Below are 23027 nucleotides of genomic sequence, written 5' to 3'. Positions count from 1 at the left end.
AAAATACACTATTTACACCCCTTTAAATGAGTGGATTCAGCTATTTTAGTGATGCCTATTGCTGACAGGTATATAAAATCGAGCACACAGACATGCAATCTCCATGCCCAGGATTTTGGAATGAGATGTGTGAATGATAAGGCTAATGAAAGAATGACTCCAACCCCCTCTAGTCCAAACAGTAAGATACAGTTACCCCCAGACACTGGCCAGTTTTACATTGATCCTTTAGAATTTGAGCCTACGGGGGTAAGCCAGTTTCTAACTATTGTCCAATCACTCTGTCTCATCCAAACAAACACTATTTTTTTTAGTCAGTTAAGAACAAATTCTTATTTTCAATGACGGCCTAGGAACAGTGCCTGTTCAGAGCGACAGATTTGTACCTTGTCAGCTTGGGGATTTGAACTTACAACCTTTCGGTTACTAGTCCAACGCTCTAACAGCTAGGCTACCCTGCCTCCCCAATGTTGGAGCTTCCTTTAGTTCAGCGGGTACCTCTACATTGATGTATCTATGTTGGCCTGGATCTGGATCTGGTTTCACCAACCCAAACACTTCAGTGGAGTTGAAGTAGTGAGATACTGTAGATCTGAGCCATTCACTCACCTTCAAACCTGAGACAGACAGAGGAAAAAGAGAGAGAGGGGGGGGGGCAGAGAGAGAGGAAGGGGGGAGTGGGAGAGAGAGAGAGACACATGTATATTCTGTAGTTTGATTGTCAGTATTTAAATTGTAAAGAAAAAACAATACGACAATACAGAGACTGCAATGCATGCATGCATGTGTGTGTGTGTGTGTGTGTGTGTGTGTGTGTGTGTGTGTGTGTGTGCGCACAACTAGCTCTCACAGTCTCACGTCAGAATTAAACGTTCATACATTTTTCTTGAACGTCAAATTTCAAAATGTTTAAGGTTAAGGTTAGGCATTAACTCCGTAATGGTTATGGGTTGGGTAAAGGTTTGGGATAGGCGTAAAACAAAAATAGGCTCCAGTACCCACATCCTGTACCCTGGTGGGAGGGGGAGAGACTTACAGGCATGTTACATATCAGATAGCCAATCGTAGCTTGTGTGTGTGTGTGTGTGTGTGTGTGTGTGTGTGTGTGTGTGTGTGTGTGTGTGTGTGTGTAAGTGGTCTGGGCTGCTCGCAAGCGTGTCTGTGTCCCACATTATTATTCCACAATCCCCTGCTCACCCAGGAAGTACCAGACCAGACGGATGATGATGGTGACGATAGTGAGGCTAGGAGTGGTGAGGCTAGGAGTGGTGAGGCTAGGAGTGGTGAGGCTAGGAGTGGTGAGGCTAGGAGTGGTGAGGCTAGGAGTGGTGAGGCTAGGGGTGGTGAGGCTAGGAGTGGTGAGGCTAGGGGTGGTGAGGCTAGGGGTGGTGAGGCTAGGGGTGGTGAGGCTAGGGGTGGTGAGGCTAGGAGTGGTGAGGCTAGGAGTGGTGAGGCTAGGAGTGGTGAGGCTAGGAGTGGTGAGGCTAGGAGACACCTATAGGATCATCTAGAAGTTTTAGAGGACGTCACAGAGGTCTCGTTACCAGCCTGAAAGGAACATCAACAACACTAACACCACCACACAACCCCCCACACACACAATGCTCCCTAACTGTAAACAACATCAACAACAACACCACCACACAAACCCCCCCCACACACAATGCTCCCTAACTGTAAACAACATCAACAACACCACCACACAACCCCCCACACACACAATGCTCCCTAACTGTAAACAACATCAACAACAACAACACCACCACCACACAACCCCCCCCCCCCCCCCCACACACACACAATGCTCCCTAACTGTAAACAACATCAACAACAACACCACCACATAACCCCCCACACACACAATGCACCCTAACTGTAAAGAACATCAACACCACTACACAAACCCACACACACACACAATGCTCCCTAACTGTAAAGAACATAATCAACAACAACAACACCACACAACCCCCCCCACACACACAATGCTCCCTAACTGTAAAGAACATAAACAACAACAACACCACCACCACACAAACCCACACACACACACAATGCTCCCTAACTGTAAAGAACATAAACAACAACAACACCACCACCACACAAACCCACACACACACACAATGCTCCCTAACTGTAAAGAACATAATCAACAACAACACCACACGAACCCACACACACACAATGCTCCCTAACTGTAAAGAACATCAACAACAACAACACCACCACCACACAACCCCCCCACACACACAATGCTCCCTAACTGTAAAGAACATCAACACCACTACACAAACCCACACACAATGCTCCCTAACAGCTGGCATCAGAGTTTAGAGTTCTACATGAGTAGGATTCTGCATACAGACACAGGTATTCTTTCATCCTAATGGTGATGATTGGGGTAGAGTATGCAAATCTGACTCTAGATCTGTTCTTATGGACAAGGCTTCTGTTTCTGATCTAATCAAGCATTAGGCTACACGATAACGGAAATACTCGAATGTTTCTAGGGAGCTATTATAAATGAGAAAATATTTGTTATTTACTTTATATGGTAGATAAATCATATGCCTATTGCCAATCACTACTTCTGCTGACCCATTCTAATGGCAGGTCCACAAGAGCGCGACTTTTTGAAGCCTTGCCCGAGGGCGATCAAACTTCACAAAACCGTTGTTCCGCGCGAGACATTCTCCGTCAAAAAAATACCGGTGGCGGATAGTTGGAGCGGTTAATTTCTTCATGTGTCTTGGTTGAACCCCCGTCCAGGGTCAGACATGTCGGTAACGACCACTAGAACGGCAGGAGGAAACAACTCTACCTTTTAGTCTTTAAATCCAAAGGTAGGCTAGAGCCCTCGGTCAATATTTCCTAAAGCGCATTGTACCTTCCGAATTCCCATTGGACCAGATAAGCTAGTAGCCTAAACTTGAACCAATAATAACAACAGCCTAAAAGCTCAACTTAATTTATCCTACACGTAAAAAGTAATTGATTGCGAGACATTTGTTGTCTCTGTCTGGTAACTGTCAAAGCATTAAACATTTAAGATTAGTTCCGTTCTCGTTATTGTAATTATTTCGCCTCTATGGCCTATTTATTGCCTTACCTCCCTACTCTTCTACATTTACACACACTGTGCATAGATTTTTATATTGTGTTATTGACTGTATATTTGTTTATGTGTAACTCTGGGTTGTTGTTTTTGTCGCACTGCTTTACTTTATCTTGGCCAGGTCGCAGTTGTAAGTGAGAACTTGTTATCTACTGGCCTACCTGGTTAAATAAAGGTGAAATTAAACAATTAAAAAATGTTAAAAGCCATCGCCTGTAGCACCGTACATCCTCTCGGGGCATGTAACATGTGTAGGTTCTATCGACATCAGCAGTCGACGCCTAACAACAGCAGCACCTTCACCATCATCCGGGCAGCCCGGCCCAGGGCTCCAACAGAGTCTGTGCTATCTGGTATTGTTGGGACGGCTCTACCCCATTGAAGTCGAAAATCAAATGAGTTAAAGTAAGGGTTAGTGTTAGGGTTTAGGGTATGGACGTCCCAAGGATCCCGGATAACACTGACCTAATGGTACATTTCAATGTGTCCAAAGGAAGTGTTTGTAGAATTTGTAACGCACACACACAGAGAGAGACAGTTGATTCTTTATTAATTGGCTGAAATATTCTTTTTTTTTAAAACAACTTTCAGCTATGTTAAACAATACATCCCTTTACCAATGATTATCAATAAGATTGTAATGAAAATGAAGCTGCCTTATAAAAATGCATTTAAAAAGGCTAACTTATAATAATGACAATTTGCAAAATCCCAAACTATTTCATCTGCAACATTTTTATACATTTTTAATATAATTTTTTATATAATATTTAAAACATACAATATACTGGCAGTGAAGCCGCTCAACAACTACATCACATTAGTCATCTAACAGACATCCAGAGAGACACACAGAAGCAACCAGGGTCAACGCCCTGCTCAAGGGCACGTCGACAGATCTCCCACAAGGTCAAAAACGTGGCCCCGAACCAGCGATCCATCAGCCCCCGGGCCCAAGCTCCCAACCACCAGCCATTCGTGACCCCCCCCCCCCCCACCCCAAAGCCCCCAATGCACCAACAACCAACAAAATGAACAAAAGACAAAACAAGACAAAGGAAAACAGAAAACAACAATGCAAAAAACAAAAGACATCAAGGACAACTAAAATCATAAGAGCGAGGTCAACTGAATATGTTTGAATATGTTTGAGTGCACGTATGGCACTATTTCCATGTGTGTGTCCGTGTATATGCCTGTGTACAAACACCTGCACGACATCAGCCTCAGGCAAACTGGCATTAGCTGTAACAACACCGTTAGCTGTAACGACACCGTTAGCTGTGACAACACCGTTAGCTGTGACAACACCGTTAGCTGTGACAACACCGCTAGCTGTGACAACACCGTTAGCTGTGACAACACCGTTAGCTGTGACAACACCGTTAGCTGTAACAACACTGTTAGCTGTAACAACACCGTTAGCTGTAACAACACCGTTATCTGTAACAACACTGTTAGCTGTAACAACACCGTTAGCTGTAACAACACCGTTAGCTGTAACAACACCGTTAGCTGTAACAACACCGTTATCTGTAACAACAACGTTAGCTGTAACAACACCGTTAGCTGTAACAACACCGTTAGCTGTGACAACACCGTTAGCTGTGACAACACCGTTAGCTGTGACAACACCGTTAGCTGTGACAACACCGTTAGCTGTAACAACACCGTTAGTTGTAACAACACCGTTAGCTGTAACAACACCGTTAGCTGTGACAACACCGTTAGCTGTAACAACACCGTTAGCTGTAACAACACCGTTAGCTGTAACAACACCGTTAGCTGTAACAACACTCTTAGCTGTTAGCTGTAACAACACTGTTAGCTGTAACAACATCGTTAGCTGTAACAACACTGTTAGCTGTAACAACACTGTTAGCTGTAACAACACTGTTAGCTGTAACAACACTGTTAGCTGTAACAACACTGCCCCTCAGTGTTTGTTCAGTTTTATTTGGACTTTATTTGTTTTACTTTGATCTTTGACCATCATTCTATCCCCCACCAAACAACTCCAATCCCACTTGTCTCCAATTCCACATCCCAACCCTCAGCTTCCCTCAGCTTCCCTCAGCTTCCCTCAGCCCATCCCATCTCTACTGGCCACCCTCTTCAGATTTCTATGCACCATATATCTTCCAACTATGCTGTGATGTTTAACATACAACAGTGTTATTTAAATATACAAAAATAATATCATTTTTCAAAAGAGACATTACATTCAAGTTGGCCATGTTATACACAACATAATAATACATTCTTCATTTCTACTGAGAGATTTATCAGTATCAGATCAGTATTTACTGTGAGCACAATCATAGTATCATATTGATATCATAAATAGATGTAGTACTGTCATGAGATAGAAAAGTGTTCAGAAGTGGTATGAAAAAAACAACAAGGCCCGGGGGGGTGTGGTATGTACCAATATACCACAGCTAAGGGCTGTTCTTAGGCACGATGCAACGTGGAGTAAATTAGCCAAGGTGCCTTATTGTTATTATAAACTGGTTACCAAAGTAATTAGAGCAGTAAAAATAAATGTTTTGTCATATCCGTGGTATACGGTCTGATATACCATGTATTTCAGCCAATCAGCATTCAGAGCTCGGACCACCCAGTTTATAAAAGCTTATAGACAATTTTCTGAGTATTCAACAGAAAATATATGACTTGAGTGGTAAACTCAACTGCTATTTCTTCTTTGTTTTTTAAACAAACAAAGTAGCCTACAAGACAAAACACTGTTTATGACTAACACAAAGCAATCAACACCAACTGTCTTTATCCTCCCGTTACCATCCTATAGAACCACATTAACTGTCTCTATCCTCCTGTTACCATCCTATAGAACCACATTAACTGTCTCTATCCTCCTGTTACCATCCTATAGAACCACATTAACTGTCTCTATCCTCCTGTTACCATCCTATAGAACCACATTAACTGTCTCTATCCACCTGTTACCATCCTATAGAACCACATTAACTGTCTCTATCCACCTGTTACCATCCTATAGAACCACATTAACTGTCTCTATCCACCTGTTACCATCCTATAGAACCACATTAACTGTCTCTATCCTCCTGTTACCATCCTATAGAACCACATTAACTGTCTCTATCCACCTGTTACCATCCTATAGAACCACATTAACTGTCTCTATCCACCTGTTACCATCCTATAGAACCACATTAACTGTCTCTATCCACCTGTTACCATCCTATAGAACCACATTAACTGTCTCTATCCACCTGTTACCATCCTATAGAACCACATTAACTGTCTCTATCCACCTGTTACCATCCTATAGAACCACATTAACTGTCTCTATCCACCTGTTACCATCCTATAGAACCACATTAATTGTCTCTATCCACCTGTTACCATCCTATAGAACCACATTAACTGTCTCTATCCACCTGTTACCATCCTATAGAACCACATTAATTGTCTCTATCCACCTGTTACCATCCTATAGAACCACATTAACTGTCTCTATCCACCTGTTACCATCCTATAGAACCACATTAACTGTCTCTATCCACCTGTTACCATCCTATAGAACCACATTAACTGTCTCTATCCACCTGTTACCATTCTATAGAACCACATTAACTGTCTCTATCCACCTGTTACCATCCTATAGAATCACATTAACTGTCTCTATCCACCTGTAACCATCCTATAGAACCACATTAACTGTCTCTATCCTCCTGTTACCATCCTATAGAACCACATTAACTGTCTCTATCCACCTGTTACCATCCTATAGAACCAAATTAACTGTCTCTATCCACCTGTTACCATCCTATAGAACCACATTAACTGTCTCTATCCACCTGTTACCATCCTATAGAACCACATTAACTGTCTCTATCCACCTGTTACCATCCTATAGAACCACATTAACTGTCTCTATCCACCTGTTACCATCCTATAGAACCACATTAACTGTCTCTATCCACCTGTTACCATCCTATAGAACCACATTAACTGTCTCTATCCACCTGTTACCATCCTATAGAACCACATTAACTGTCTCTATCCACCTGTTACCATCCTATAGAACCACATTAACTGTCTCTATCCACCTGTTACCATCCTATAGAACCACATTAACTGTCTCTATCCACCTGTTACCATTCTATAGAACCACATTAACTGTCTCTATCCACCTGTTACCATCCTATAGAATCACATTAACTGTCTCTATCCACCTGTAACCATCCTATAGAACCACATTAACTGTCTCTATCCTCCTGTTACCATCCTATAGAACCACATTAACTGTCTCTATCCACCTGTTACCATCCTATAGAACCAAATTAACTGTCTCTATCCACCTGTTACCATCCTATAGAACCACATTAACTGTCTCTATCCACCTGTTACCATCCTATAGAACCACATTAACTGTCTCTATCCACCTGTTACCATCCTATAGAACCACATTAACTGTCTCTATCCACCTGTTACCATCCTATAGAACCACATTAACTGTCTCTATCCACCTGTTACCATCCTATAGAACCACATTAACTGTCTCTATCCACCTGTTACCATCCTATAGAACCACATTAACTGTCTCTATCCACCTGTTACCATCCTATAGAACCACATTAACTGTCTCTATCCACCTGTTACCATCCTATGGAACTGATGATATGGATGTGTATCTATATAATGTACAGCAGGGCTATTCAACTATCTTCTTACAGAGGCCAGATGAAAAAAGGTTTAATTGCAGGACATTTTCCACATGTGATTATTCTTCGAAGAACTGTATAAAACAAGTGACCCACAACCACCAATAAAGCAGTTAAATAATTATTAAAAGCTTCTTAAAAGTAATTAGGTCATTTTAAAAGCATCTGAAAACTAAGCATCTCAGTAAATAAGACAAAGATATGTCAAATCAGATCATGTCAAATTCCAGTCTGAAGGAAGGATGTTTTGAATGAATTTCCCCCAGTCATTAGGTGTGTTGTTTGTCTCTCACTTCTAACGAGTCTTTGTGAGCATCAGAGAGGACAACAGAAGGCATGTATGTGTTTCTTAGAGGTGTAGCTTTCATCATATTTTGAAGCTTAAACTGTTCAAACTCTACTGCCAAATCCACATGAAGAAAACCCATTGACATTCTACATAGGCACCAGACTATAGACAACCACCATAGATAGGGCTTGTCATTTTGGCACTGAACGGCGGGGCGGATATTGGTGGATTTTTTTTTTTTTTACAGAACTTTTATTAATGTTCAGGGTTTAAATTCCTAAACGGGCCGGATCTGGCGCGCGGGCCGCTAGTTGAATAGCCCTGATGTACAGTATCTACTGGAAAAGCATATCTATGAACCTATCTAAAACATTCCCATACCTCAACCACATCCCATTAAAAGGGAAATCTGGGATTCAAACAGCAACAAAATGAATGTACCAAGTCCCAGATTGCCCCTTTTTTCTCTATCCACCTGGAAGCACTGTATCCCTCCCAATGACGTATATAAACCCTGGATTGCTGATGCTACTGTATGTTTTGGCCAATGAGAGGTTTTGAAGCCACCGGTCGGCCATATTGGCACTCCTCAGAAAAGCAGTCCTCCATAGACTACGAGTATGAGTCACAATACACATACAACTTAACAGTCAAACAGGGAAATGGTTCCAATCGTTTTTACACCATTCATATTTCCCCACAGGGGATTTCAGAAACACTTAAAATAAGGACAGTGTTTCCTGTAGTTTTACCCTGATTGAATGTTTTGATAACCATGTAAATATGTCTAGGACAAGGTGATTTAATCAATATAAAAAATGTGATGCTTATTAGCTGCTAATGTGGCTATCATAAAGAACTACAAATACCATGAGGGAAAGGGAATAATAAAAAAATACATGTTTTTTTAAATGTAACCTTTATTTAACTAAGCAAGTCGGTTAAGAACAAATTCTTATTGACAATGACGGCCTACTGGGGAACAGAGGGTTAACTGCCTTGTTCAGGGGCAGAATGACAATTTTTTTACCCTGTCAGCTCGGGGATTCAAATCAGCAGCATTTTGGTTACTTGCCCAACGCTCTAACCACTAGACTACCTGCTGCCCCAAATCTCTGGATTAAGTGTCTAATGTTAGCTAAATGGAGTAATGAATGAATTGGCAGAATCTTTTTAAATGTACAATTCTGGAAACGATCTTGTGCAAGTTTTAAATTGACACAATACCTGCTAGCAAAAGGTGTCAGCGATGACACCAGAGATGATGTGCAGGACTTGCATGATGTCTATGTTGATGCAAATTAGTATTTTCGAATCGGAGAGTAAATAGAACCGAATATACAGTACCAGTCAAAAGTTTGGACACACCTAGTCATTCAAGGGTTTTTCTTTATTTTTTACTCTTTTCTACTTTGTAGAATAATAGTGAAGACACCAACACTATGAAATAACACATATGGAATTAAAGTATATTTTTATATTTGAGATTCTTCAAAGTAGCTACCCTTTGCCTTGACAGCTTTGCACACTCTTGGCATTCTCTCAACCAGCTTCATGAGGTAGTCACCTGGAATGAATTTCAATTAACAGGTGTGCCTTTTTAAAAGTTAATTTGTGTCAATTATTTCCCTTCTTAATGCATTCGAGCCAATCAATTGTGTTGTGACAAGGTAGGGTGGTGTACAGAAGATAGCCCTATTTGGTAAAAGACCAAGTCCATATTATGTCAAGAACAGCTCAAATAAGCAAAGCGAACAACAGTACATCATTAATTTAAGACAAGGTCAGTCAATACGGAAAATTTCAATAACTTTGAAAGTTCTTCAAGTGCAGTCGCAAAAACCATCAAGCGCTATGATGAAACTGGCTGTCATGAGGACCACCACAGGAAATGAAGACCCAGAGTTTCCTCTGCTGCAGAGGATAAGTTCATTACAGTTACCACCTCAGAAATTGCAGCCCAATTAAATGCTTCACAGAGTTTAAAAAACAGACACATCTCAACATCACCAGTTCAGAGGAGACGGTGTGAATCATGGTTGAATTGCTGCAAAGAAACCACTATTAAAGGACACCAATAATAAGAAGAGACTTGCTTGGGCCAAGATACACAAGCAATGGAAATTAGAAAGGTGGAAATCTGTCCTTTGGTCTGATGAGTCGAAATTTTAGATTTGTGGTTCCAACCGCCATGTCTTTGTGAGATGCAGAGTAGGTGAACAGATGATCTGCATGTGTCTCTGCACCTCCAAGCTGTGATGATCTCTGCACCTCTAAGCTGTGATGATCTCTGCACCTCCAAGCTGTGATGATCTCTGCACCTCCAAGCTGTGATGATCTCTGCACCTCCAAGCTGTGATGATCTCTGCACCTCCAAGCTGTGATGATCTCTGCACCTCCAAGCTGTGATGATCTCTGCACCTCCAAGCTGTGATGATCTCTGCACCTCCAAGCTGTGATGATCTCTGCACCTCCAAGCTGTGATGATCTCTGCACCTCCAAGCTGTGATTATCTCTGCACCTCCAAGCTGTGATTATCTCTGCACCTCCAAGCTATGATGATCTCTGCACCTCCAAGCTGTGATGATCTCTGCACCTCCAAGCTGTGATGATCTCTGCACCTCCAAGCTGTGATGATATCTGCACCTCCAAGCTGTGATGATCTATGCACCTCCAAGCTGTGATGATCTCTGCACCTCCAAACTGTGATAATCTCTGCACCTCCAAACTGTGATAATCTCTGCACCTCCAAACTGTGATAATCTCTGCACCTCCAAACTGTGATAATCTCTGCACCTCCAAACTGTGATAATCTATGCACCTCCAAACTGTGATAATCTCTGCACCTCCAAACTGTGATAATCTCTGCACCTCCAAACTGTGATAATCTCTGCACCTCCAAACTGTGATAATCTATGCACCTCCAAACTGTGATAATCTATGCACCTCCAAACTGTGATAATCTATGCACCTCCAAACTGTGATAATCTCTGCACCTCCAAACTGTGATAATCTCTGCACCTCCAAACTGTGATAATCTCTGCACCTCCAAACTGTGATAATCTCTGCACCTCCAAACTGTGATAATCTCTGCACCTCCAAACTGTGATAATCTCTGCACCTCCAAGCTGTGATAATCTCTGCACCTCCAAACTGTGATAATCTCTGCACCTCCAAACTGTGATAATCTCTGCACCTCCAGGCTGTGTAAGGGCTATTTGACCAAGAAGGAGAATGATGGAGTGCTGCATCAGATGACCTGGATTCCACAATTACCCGACCTCAACCCAATTGAGAGGGTTTGGGATGAGTTGGACCACAGCCAACAAGTGCTCAGCATATGTGGAAACTCCTTCAAGACAGTTGGAAAAGCATTCCAGGTGAAACTGGTTGAGAGAACACAGAGTGTGCAAAGCTGTCATCAAGGCAAAAGGTGGCAACTTTGAAGAATCTACAATATATTTTGATTTGTTTAAAATTTTAACACTGCCACAAGGAGTCGATAGAGTGCGATGAGCCTAGGAAAGCCCCCCGGCCAAACCCTGGGCCAATTGTGTGTCGCCCTATGGGGCTCCCGCTCACAGCCGGGCTCTGACACAGCTTGCGATGCAGAGTTTTAGACCACTGCGCCACTCAGGAGGCTACAGGCCTTATTTTAAGTGTTTCTAAAATCCCTTAAGGGAAAAATGAATGATGGAAAAACAATTGGAACCGTTTCCCTGTTTGAACACTAGGTTTTATGGGTATTATGGCACCTCTACTGTGGAGCTCTATTGGAATGGAGGAATTCTACAGTATGTCATTGAAATGTTTCAACGACCAAATTACATACTTGTAAGTCTTTTTTTGTTGTTGTAGTGGGGACAGTTACATTAGTTCTTTAAAAAAAGTGTGTCTGTAATAGAATACATGTGGTAAAAACAAATGTAGACATTAGTAAATGCATTTCTATAGCTTCCAAATTATTTTTTACAATGGAGGGGGAGTGCCCAGATGGAGGAGTGGTGGCTTCAAAACAGCCTGTCAGTCATCTAGTGTATATATAAATCATTAGTCCCTCCCTAGTCAAATGTTTTCATAGTTCAGCTCTGAGCTTCTTTCACTGGCATGTAGCCGCCACTAGAGGGCTCTATTGCCATTGAAGAAGACAGGAGAGACATCTCCAACAGCCTGTCTTGATGACTGGTACTAGTACTGGGTCCCAGGGATGGAACCATCCCAAACCCAGAGAAGGTGAGGGGTAGTTGGGGTAAAACATCCAGCGGGATTGGTAAGGGGGTGGAACAGAATGGAAATATATTGTTAGTGGTAATAAGAGGGATATGGTTACAGGGGGTCACAGTTGGCCTGACCTCATCCCCCACACTCTCCTGGCTTTCCTGATCCTCTCCCCCACTGCCAATGTCTGAATCTGGTCTCTGAGGGGCCAAGAGTTGGGCCTGGAGCTGCAGATTATCCACACGTTCATAGGAGGAAAACATTGTGAGAGAACCTCCTCCAACCCCCATCTCCGTACCCTTTCCCCCTACACTATCCAACCCAGGTAGGGTGAAGGGAAGCTGGGGGAAAGCGGACAGGGAAATGGGTAAGGGGGTGGAGCAGAATGTAAAGTTATTGTTATTGATAAGAGGAAGAAGCGGAACAAGATGGAAGTCCTGAGAGACAAAATGGGGGGTGGATGCAATAGGCCCGACCGCATCCTCCACGCTCTCCTGACTTTCCTGATCCTCTGCCCCACTGCCGATGCCTGAATCTGGGCTTATGAGGGCCCGACGCTCGGCCTGGAGCTTCTCAACACGCCCGTAAGAAGAAACCTGGACGATATCTTTACCTCCACTGATGCCTCCAAATATACTTCCACCATACATCTCTCTATCCTTCCCTCCACCACACATCTCTCTCTCCTTCCCTTCACCACACATCTCTCTCTCCTTCCCTCCACCCCCCAACTCTCTCTCCTTCCCTCCACCCCCCAACTCTCTCTCCTTCCCTCCACCACACATCTCTCTCTCCTTCCCTTCACCACACATCTCTCTATCCTTCCCTCCACCCAACATCTCTCTATCCTTCCCTCCACCCAACATCTCTCTATCCTTCCCTTCACCACACATCTCTCTCTCCTTCCCTCCACCCCCCAACTCTCTCTCCTTCCCTCCACCCCCCATCTCTCCCTCCTTCCCTCCACCCCTGATATCTTCGTCCTTCCCCCCTACACCTCTATTACTATCCATCCTATCTCCTCTGTTCTCCTCCTTCCACTCATCTATCTCTTCAGTAGTGCCACCTACTGGTCCGTAAGGGGAGTGTACAGAGCAGGGTTCCAACTTGGTGGATGTGGATCCAGGCTGGAAGCATTGAGATAAGAAGTTGCTGAAGCCGGAGCGGCCACTATTGTCCAATCTCTTCTTCAGTAGTAGTGCAGTATCGGTCTCCCTCCTCAGGGGGGCGATGGTGCCAATGTTGTTGGTAATCTCTACCTGGGAGATGTCTTCACGGTGCAAGGCAGAGTCGACGGCTTCAAAGGCGAACAAAGGACCCAGCCAAGCCTGTAGGCACGGACACACACACAGAGACAGAGAGAGAGAGAGAGAGAGAGAGAGACACACAGAGAGAGAGAGAGAGAGAGAGAGACAGACAGAGAGAGAGAGAGACACACACACAGAGAGGAAAATAAAATGATCATTATTTAGCTAAATGTTGGAGTGACTCCACTCCAACATGATGCCAATGTAAGACAATGATGAGGACAGCTCATAATAATGTCTGGTAATAAATATATGGAAATGTGTTTTATCTGTTTGATACCATTCCATTCATTAGGCTCCAGCCATTATAACCTAACTACAGCCATTATAACCTAACTACCGCCATTATAACCTAACTACAGCCATTATAACCTAACTACAGCCATTATAACCTAACTACCGCCATTATAACCTAACTAGAACCATTATAACCTAACTACAGCCATTATAACCTAACTACAGCCATTATAACCTAACTACAGCCATTATAACCTAACTACCGCCATTATAACTTAACTACAGTCATTATAACCTAACTACCGCCATTACAACCTAACTACAGCCATTACAACCTAACTACAGCCATTATAACCTAACTACAGCCATTATAACCTAACTACAGCCATTATAACCTAACTACTGCCATTATAACCTAAATACCGCCATTATAACCTAACTACAGCCATAATAACCTAACTACAGCCATTATAACCTAACTACAGCCATTATAACCTAACTACAGCCATTATAACCTAACTACAGCCATTGTAACCTAACTAACGCCATTATAACCTAACTAACGCCATTATAACCTAACTACAGCCATTATAACCTAACTACAGCCATTACAACCTAACTACAGCCATTATAGCCTAACTACAGCCATTATAGCCTAACTTACAGCCATTATAGCCTAACTACAGCCATTATAACCTAACTACAGCCATTATAACCTAACTACAGCCATTATAGCCTAACTACAGCCATTATAGCCTAACTACAGCCATTATAGCCTAACTACCGCCATTATAACCTAACCACAGCCATTATAACCTAACTACAGCCATTATAACCTAACTACAGCCATTATAACCTAACTACAGCCATTATAACCTAACTACAGCCATTATAACCTAACTACCGCCATAACAAGGTAGTGCACAATACAGGGAATAGGGTCCCTTTTGGCACATAACTTCAGTCAAAAGTAGAACTGACCTTGAAGTTTCCATCGTGCTGGAGGTTGAGGCCCTCAAAGTACCTGGAGGGATCTGGTATAGGAGGATTCAGAATCTTCTTGACCCTGTCAGCAATGAACGGAAATGTAAGGAAGTTGCACTTAACCAACTACAAAACATTACATCTAAAACATGATGTTTACTTTGCAGTCCGTTGGTGTTAAAATAAATCACATTTGCAATGGACCCCAACCCTTCCACACACACACACACACACACAGACACAGACACACACAGACACACACACACACACACACACACACACACACACACACACAGACAGACAGATAGATAGACAGAGAGACAGTACTCACTTTCCTTTGCAGAGCAACATGGAGACCAGCAGGACCAGTACAACAACAGCTCCCACCACGGTGACCACCACAAAGTCCTGGTCTAGAACATCAGGACTACCTAAGAACAGGATCAGAGGAACAACATAGAACATATTTAGAACGTACATAACACCACTGTTTTACTAAAAGATTGGCATAAAAAAGCTTTAATTTATATTTCTGTCTGTAAGTTTGTTTTGTTTTGAGCATGTGTCTGCATGTCTAAGAACGAAAGAAAGAAATAGGGAAGAAGGAACTATTTTTAAAGATTCGTATGGAAACACACTACCATGCCTGCCTTCCAAATGGCAACATATTCCCTGTTTAGTGCAGTGCTTTTGGCCCATAGTGCTCTGGACTATGTAGGGAACTATAGGGCCATTTGGGACACAGCCCAAGTATATACAGGCCCACATTCAAATGTGTACTAATTACCAATGACATCACTGATGCTCTATTTACCTGTTGGCTTCATCTGGCCCAGAGTGGAGACCGATGATGCACTGGGGCTCCAGTCGCTCCACTGACAGTCTGGGTAATCGGCTCGAACCCGGACTCTGACCTGGTACCTCCTTCCTCTCTCCAGCATCTCAGGGTCCAGGTCAAAATACATCTGTTTGTTTGATATGTTCACCTCCACAGCATCCTGCAGTAGCACAACATACAGTAGGTCTACTTTTAGATAGTGTACAAAGAGAGAGACACAGTTGTTATTATCTGTCCTCTGTCTCTCGTCCTCCCCCCCCCTCTCTCTCTCTCTCACCTCCCAGTGATGTAGTTCCTGTTTCCACTGTAGTTGGAAGTCATAGTTGACTATCATTTTTGAAATGGGAGCTCCTGGTGTCCAGGCGATTGAGGCATTGATGACGGTCGGCTTGCCAGGGGGATGCATTTTAACTGCCAAACACAAAACAACACAGTTAATGTACTCATAGTAGCACTAATATATTACTAATATCACTGTAACAGAACTACTAGTACTAAGTTGAATTAGAAAAGTATTAAGTTGTTTAAATGAATAAGCTTCCCAGCATGTTTGTATTGCATTATGTTGTATTATAGTGTACTGAGTTTGAGCATTTTGTATACTGAACACACATAATTAATTTTCATGTAAATGGCCCATAAAGTCACAGTACGAGTCGTTGTAGTTGGTGTACAATTCATGTAGTAGGTTAGTAATATCTGACACATCGTACATAATATCACTCAAATTACTGTACACTTACTGTGGTTAAATGGTTGATACAGGTGTTCAATCTGTATCACATAATCTTCTGCTTGTCCACACCGTACAACAATGGATATTTTATCCTCTTTCCAAAAGAACTGAAAGATAATTTACAGAAGTTCAGTTATCCAGGGTTGTTTGCCTATTGGTCTATATATATGCTGTCATTGTTTTATTAATATTATTATTAGAAAAACGTCATAAAAAATAATAAAAAATAAACAAATTCCTGGTTAATTTATTCATCCAGATTAATGTGTTACAAATTCTAGTTTTGATCTATAATAATGCACATATATAACCAAGCATTGGTTTTAACTTGATGTAGTTTTATAAAACTCACTGGATTGCCCTCAAAGACCAGACTGCCGCCTCTCAAGGTTGTGTTGAAACCGGCCAAGGACTTCATCTCACATTGCCTGTAGTTACAACAGTGAACCATTGTTTCAGTTAGCATCCCAAATGGCACCCTATTCCCTATATAGTGCACTACTTTAGACCAGGACTCTATGAGAATAGGGTTCCAGTTAGGCTGCATCCTTAGTCTTCTTTACCTTTTAAACCCGGGGTATTCACCATGCAGAGTGCACGGCATGTCTGGGGGTATGCATGTGTTGTTCAACACACACGTGATGTTACTGATGAAGTCATTGACACACTGTAGATCTTTGAGAAACAGAGAGAGAGTGAGAGAGGAGAGAGAGAGAGAGAATTCAATAGTTGTGGCTTAGCATTGTTTAATAGCCAGTTTTATCAGGCTCTATGTCATGTTTTATAAGGCTCTATGTCATATTGTATCATATATCATACAATGGCAAGAAAAAGTATGTGAACCCTTTGGAACGTGATCAAGACAAAGGAGATGATTGAGGACTACAGTAAAAAGAGGACCGAGCACACCACCATTCTCATCAATGGGGCTGAAGTGGAGCAGGTTGAGAGCCTCAAGTTCCTTGGTGCCCACATCACCAACAAACTAACATGGTCCAAGCACACCAAGCACAGTCGTGAAGAGGGCACAACCATGCCTATTCCCCCACAGGAGACGGTTTGAAAAGATTTGCCATGGGTCCTCAGATCCTCAAAAGGTTCAACAGCTGCACCATCAAGAGCATCACTGCCTGGCAACTGCTTGGCATCCGACCGCAAGGCACTACAGAAGGTAGTGCGAATGGCCCAGTGCATCACTGGGGCCAAGCTTCCTGCCATCCAGGACCTCTATACCAGGCGGTGCCAGAGGAAGGGCCTAAAAATTGTCAAAGACTCCAGCCACCCTAGTCATAGACTGTTCTCTCTGCTACCACTTGCCGTACCGGAGCGCCAAGTCTAGGTCCAAGAGGCTTCTAAACAGTTCTACCCCCAAGCCATAAGACTCCTGAACATCGAATCAAATGGCTACCCAGAATATTTGCATTCCCCCCCCCCACCGCTGCTACTCTCTTATCCTCTATGGACAGTCACTTTAATAACTGTACCTTAATGTACATACTACCTCACTAACCGGTGCCCCCACACATTGACTCTGTATCGGTACCCCCCTGTATATAGTCTCGCTATTGTTATTTTACTGCTGCTCTTTAATTACTTGTTACTTTTATCTCTTATTCTTACCCATACATTTTTTTAAACTGCATTGTTGCTTAGGGGATCGTAAGTAAGCATTTCACTGTAAGGTTGTTGTATTTGGCACATGTAACTAATACAATTTGATTTGAATTACTGCATGAATTGGTCATCAAATTTGATCTGATCTTCATCTAAGCCAATAGACATACACAGTGTGCTTAAACTAATAACACACAAGCTATTGTATTTTTCTAGTCTATATTGAATACATAATTTAAACATTCACAGTGTAGGTTGGAAAAAGTATGTGAACTCTTAGGCTAATGACGTCTCCAAAAGCTAATTGGAGTCAGGAGTCAGCTAACCTGGAGTCCAATCAATGAGATGAGATTGGAGATGTTGGTTAGAGCTGCCCTGCCCTATAAAACACACTCACAAAATGTGAGTTTGCTATTCACAAGAAGCACTGCCTGATATGAACCATGCCTCGCACCAAAGAGATCTCTGAAGACCTAAGATTAGGAATCGTTGACTTGCATAAAACGGGCTATAAAAATATCTCTGAAAGCCTTGCTGTTCCTCAGTCCACAGTAAGACAAAATGTCTATAAGTGGAGAAAGTTCAGCACTGTTGCTACTCTCCCTAGGAGTGGCCGTCCTGCAAAGATGACTGCAAGAGCACAGCGCAGAATGCTCAATGAGGTTAAGAAGAATCCTAGAGTCAGCTAAAGAATTACAGAAATCTCTGGAACATGCTAACATCTCTGTTGAGGAGTCTATGATACGTAAAACACTAAACATGAATGGTGTTCATGGGAGGACACCACAGAAGAAGCCACTGCTCTCCAAAAAAACATTGATGCACGTTTGAAGTTTGCAAAAGAGCACCTGGATGTTCCACAGCGCTACTGGCAAAATATTCTGTGGACAGATGAAACTACAGTTGAGTTGTTTGGAAGGAACACACAACAATATGTGTGGAGAAAAAAGGCACAGCACACCAACATCAAAATCTCATTCCAACTGTAAAGTATGGTGGAGGGAGCATCATGGTTTGGGGCTGCTTTGCTGCCTCAGGGCCTGGACATATTGCTATCATTGACGGAAAAATGAATTCCCAAGTTTATCAAGACATTTCGCAGGACAATATTAGGATATCTGTCCGCCAATTGAAGCGCAACAGAAGTTGGGTGATGCAATAGGACAACGACCCAAAACACAGAAGTAAATCAACAACAGAATGGCTTCAACAGAAGAAAATATGCCTTCTGGAGTGGCCCAGTCAGAGTCCTGACCTCAACCCGATTGAGATGCTGTGGCATGACCTCAAGAGAGCAGTTCACACCAGACATCCAAATAATATTGCTCAACTGAAACAGTTTTGTAAAGAGGAATGGTCCAAAATTCCTCCTGACCGTTGTGCAGGTTTGATCCACAACTACAGAAAACATTAGGTTGAGGTTATTGCTGCCAGGAGTGTCAACCAGTTATTAAATCCAAGGATTCACATACTTTCCCACCCTGCACTGTGAATGTTTGCATGGTGTGTTCAATAAAGACATGACAACGTTATCAACCAAAACAAACAGCAAATGCATCCAACAAGTTTGTAGAGTCACAAGCTTGATATAATCATTGAGTGCTATGAATATACAACCTAATACTTAACCTTTTACTACTTTAATACACATATTAGTGCATTTATCCCAATACTTTTGGTCCCCTAAAACGGGTAGACTATGCACAAAAAGTGCTGTCATTTCTAAAAAGGTTCACCTGATATGGATGTAAATACAGTCAAAATAAAGCTGACAGTCTGCACTTTAACCTCAAAGTCATTCTACATGTGTTGTAATGCATTGTGAAGGGTATTGATGACTTACAGGACTGTGGTTGGCTGGAGCAGGTTAGTAGGGGGAGGAGCAGGATGACATAGAGACACCATAGAACCATTATGACTTCTTCCTGGTCCTTTTTCTCATTCTAGAACACAGTAGGAGACATGACCTTAGCAACAGGTGACAGACAGGTGGCTTAGTGTTCCAAATGGTACCCTATTTCTTATATAGGGCACTACTTTTGACCAGGGCTCATTTGGCTCTGCACTATGTAGGGAATACGGTGCCATTTGGGATGGAAAACAGATGGGAGGGAAAAAGGTGTATATGAATTTTCTGTGTGTTTGCGTGGTGATTAAGTGTTGTCAGTTGTATCAATGCCACACGCATACCAGTGGTGATTTTAGCATAACATCTTGGTGAGGCTAACTGAAACTTTTTATAGACATGCCAGTAAAGTCATTTGATTATATTACTAGGCCTATGTGATATAAAAGTCAAGGAAAATACCATCACGAGCATCCACTTTTATATACATTATACCGACGCACAGGCAGCGCAAACAAAACAGGCCTCGCAATATCAACTGGAATTGCATACATCTATTACTGAACTTTTTGTGGGAAAAAAACTATTGGAATGAGACGAGTGTCACTGTCAAACATGGTTACAGACCCAGCAACATTTTATAGTAATTATCCCCTCCTCGTGAAGAAAAGCACATGAGCTAATGTAACAGTACTATTCTTGCGTTGTGTACAATCAGTCATCGACACGGAACTCCAACATGTAGCACCAGTCATGTAGCTTTATTCTGATAAGAACGACACAAAATTGCACGTCATGCAATGCACGTCTCACCATCCAACTCTGCACTCACGCACTGTACAAAATATATGAATATTTGTTGTGCATTTTGTTGTAAAGAATTCCCACCAGTACTAGCTAGCAACTTACTGTGTCTGGTGGGAATTCTTTACAACAAAAGGCACAACAAATATTCTCCAAAAACCGCTGCATCTTATGTGTGATGTTCGAATAACATTTACAAACAATTTGATATAAATTGTACATTTAAATCATCCCATGAGAGTATAAAAATCACTTTTGATGTACAGTGCTTTGCAACCAACAACTTACCGCTGGTTTGGTGCTTGTTCACTGGGACGATTCTAACTGGAACATCCCCCCTCGTAAGCAAGCTACGCAAACCAGCCAATAAGATGCCATGTTGAGTAGGTGAAGGCAAGACAAACTCAAACCAAAAACCCATTGGCTTAACAATAAAGTGGCAAGAGGAATCACCAATATAACCCTGTTACACTAATTATAAAACACAAAGTAAGCAAAACAATGAAATCATTCCAACATTGTCTAAAATTATGAATAAGACCCTGTACTGAGATAAACCTATATAAGCAATATAGCAATTGGGATGTACAAACCATGGCATAAGGGAACGATGAGCGGATAAGAGGCAAGCAGTCATTTCGATTAAGATATTAATGAGCGAGTAGTCAATATAACTATTTGTTCAGCACTTTTGATATGTACAGGGACAGAGTTCAGAACATTGGCCATTCTTAGAGTGTTCTCCCTGTACACCAAGTCAGAACCTTAGGATAAATAAGGATAAATAAGCACACAATGAAAGCGCTTACAATATTCAATGATGACATTTCTCTAAAACAGGCTATAGGCTACATGTGCACCACCAAGTCAGAACAGTAGGCTAAGTTCTAAGGGGGAGAGGTACCAAATTCTTAGGATGAGGTCTTATGGGCTACTAACAGCTGACTACACGACATACACTTTTTATTACATTCTTAGCTACTGTATTCATATCTCCCTGGCATATTACATAATTTATCCAGCAGTATACAAGACATATTTTTGGACACAACCGTTGTTGTACTGTGCTCACTTGAATGTGGCGCAGTGGTCATTCTTGTGGGAAAACTTAGTCATCAAAGTCAGGCATTCCCTGGATGTATGCTGCTTTCAAGACAACTGGGAACTCGGAATAAAACAAACAATCATGACGTCAGTGTTCTTCAGGTCAGAGATCTAGAAAGAAGCCAGAGTTCCCGACTTGGAATTTCAGGTTGGATGACCGTTCAAAACGTATTTTTCCAGTCTGAGCCTGTTTTAGTTGCCAGTTGTCTTGAATGTGGCAGAAATCATGCTGGATTGACTACATGACCAATGTATTCAACCTTTTCTGACTTATGGTGTTGCATGTGAATGTTAATCCATTTCAGCTTGGAAAAGAGAGCCTTTCAGACAGATGTTTTAAATCCTTAAACCCAGACTTGGACCCTCTCTACCGAATAGCAAGCAAGGAAAGCAAAAGAGTGATTGCTTTGTGACTCTTGTAGTTAGCCATTGATTTGTTCCAAACCACTCATTGTTGAATTAGCGATTTCCAACATGTTGTATAATGTTTATGTCCAATCACCGATGAGCACCAATACTTTTTATCTATAATTTGAAAAGGATTTGACAGTAGATTGTCAAGGTGATTCATGATGATGACTGTTTGTCTAGCTTGCTAGCTAAGATTGTGAAAGTATGATGTTGACATCAGTCCAATCAAAGCTACATAGATAACATGATTTGACATTTTATCTGTGGCCAATGACCTTCAACCTTCTTGGAGAGGCATTTCTAATGTAAATCTATGGCAGCACCCAAAAGGGCTTGAACTACCTAGCTCTCCCTGTAGATTCGGCAGTGACATAGTGTCCCCATGAGTGACGGAACATTGAGCCAACCAAGGCACAACTAGAGAAAACGCCTATGCTGTGTGCTTTTGCTGGCCGCTCCTCCACCACAGAAAGCACTGAGCTAGGCTGGAACACCTGCATATTGGAGCTGCCTTATTCAAGAAAGAGGCCATGTTTGTATGCAGATTAATTAACTCAAGGAAAACAGTTATTTTTTTACATTGTTTGCAAACTGACATGGGATACAAATGAATGCAAAAATAACATGCAAAAAACATGACATTTTTTAAAAGTATATAATGTATATGTACAGTTGAAGTCGGAAGTTTACGTACACTTAGGTTGGTGTCATTAAAACTAGTTTTTCAACCATTCCACACATTTCTTGTTAACAAACTATAGTTTTGGCAAGTCGGTTAGGACATCTACTTTGTGCATAACACAAGTCATTTT

General features: G+C 42.0%; 1 protein-coding gene across 1 annotated transcript; it reads right to left on the bottom strand.

Moving 5' to 3' along the window:
• Positions 1–1174: 1174 nt before the first annotated feature.
• LOC139424239 (interleukin-2 receptor subunit beta-like) lies at positions 1175–21000 on the bottom strand. The gene is made up of 13 exons (XM_071175918.1): positions 20989–21000; positions 19894–19993; positions 17000–17111; positions 16789–16864; positions 16444–16543; positions 15978–16111; positions 15677–15860; positions 15194–15293; positions 14860–14944; positions 13256–13662; positions 12811–12952; positions 12469–12675; positions 1175–1495 (listed from the first exon to the last, which is right to left on the bottom strand). Exons 2-13 carry the CDS (start codon positions 19961–19963, stop codon positions 1175–1177), a joined length of 1938 nt encoding a protein of 645 aa, XP_071032019.1. The 5' UTR covers positions 19964–19993; positions 20989–21000.
• Between the last annotated feature and the right edge of the window lie 2027 nt (positions 21001–23027).

The sequence above is a fragment of the Oncorhynchus clarkii genome, chromosome 13 (genome assembly GCF_045791955.1).
Source record: "Oncorhynchus clarkii lewisi isolate Uvic-CL-2024 chromosome 13, UVic_Ocla_1.0, whole genome shotgun sequence".
Taxonomy (NCBI): domain Eukaryota; kingdom Metazoa; phylum Chordata; class Actinopteri; order Salmoniformes; family Salmonidae; genus Oncorhynchus; species Oncorhynchus clarkii.
The sequence above is the reverse complement of the archived record's forward strand: the minus strand, read 5'-3'. Positions and strand labels throughout refer to the sequence as shown.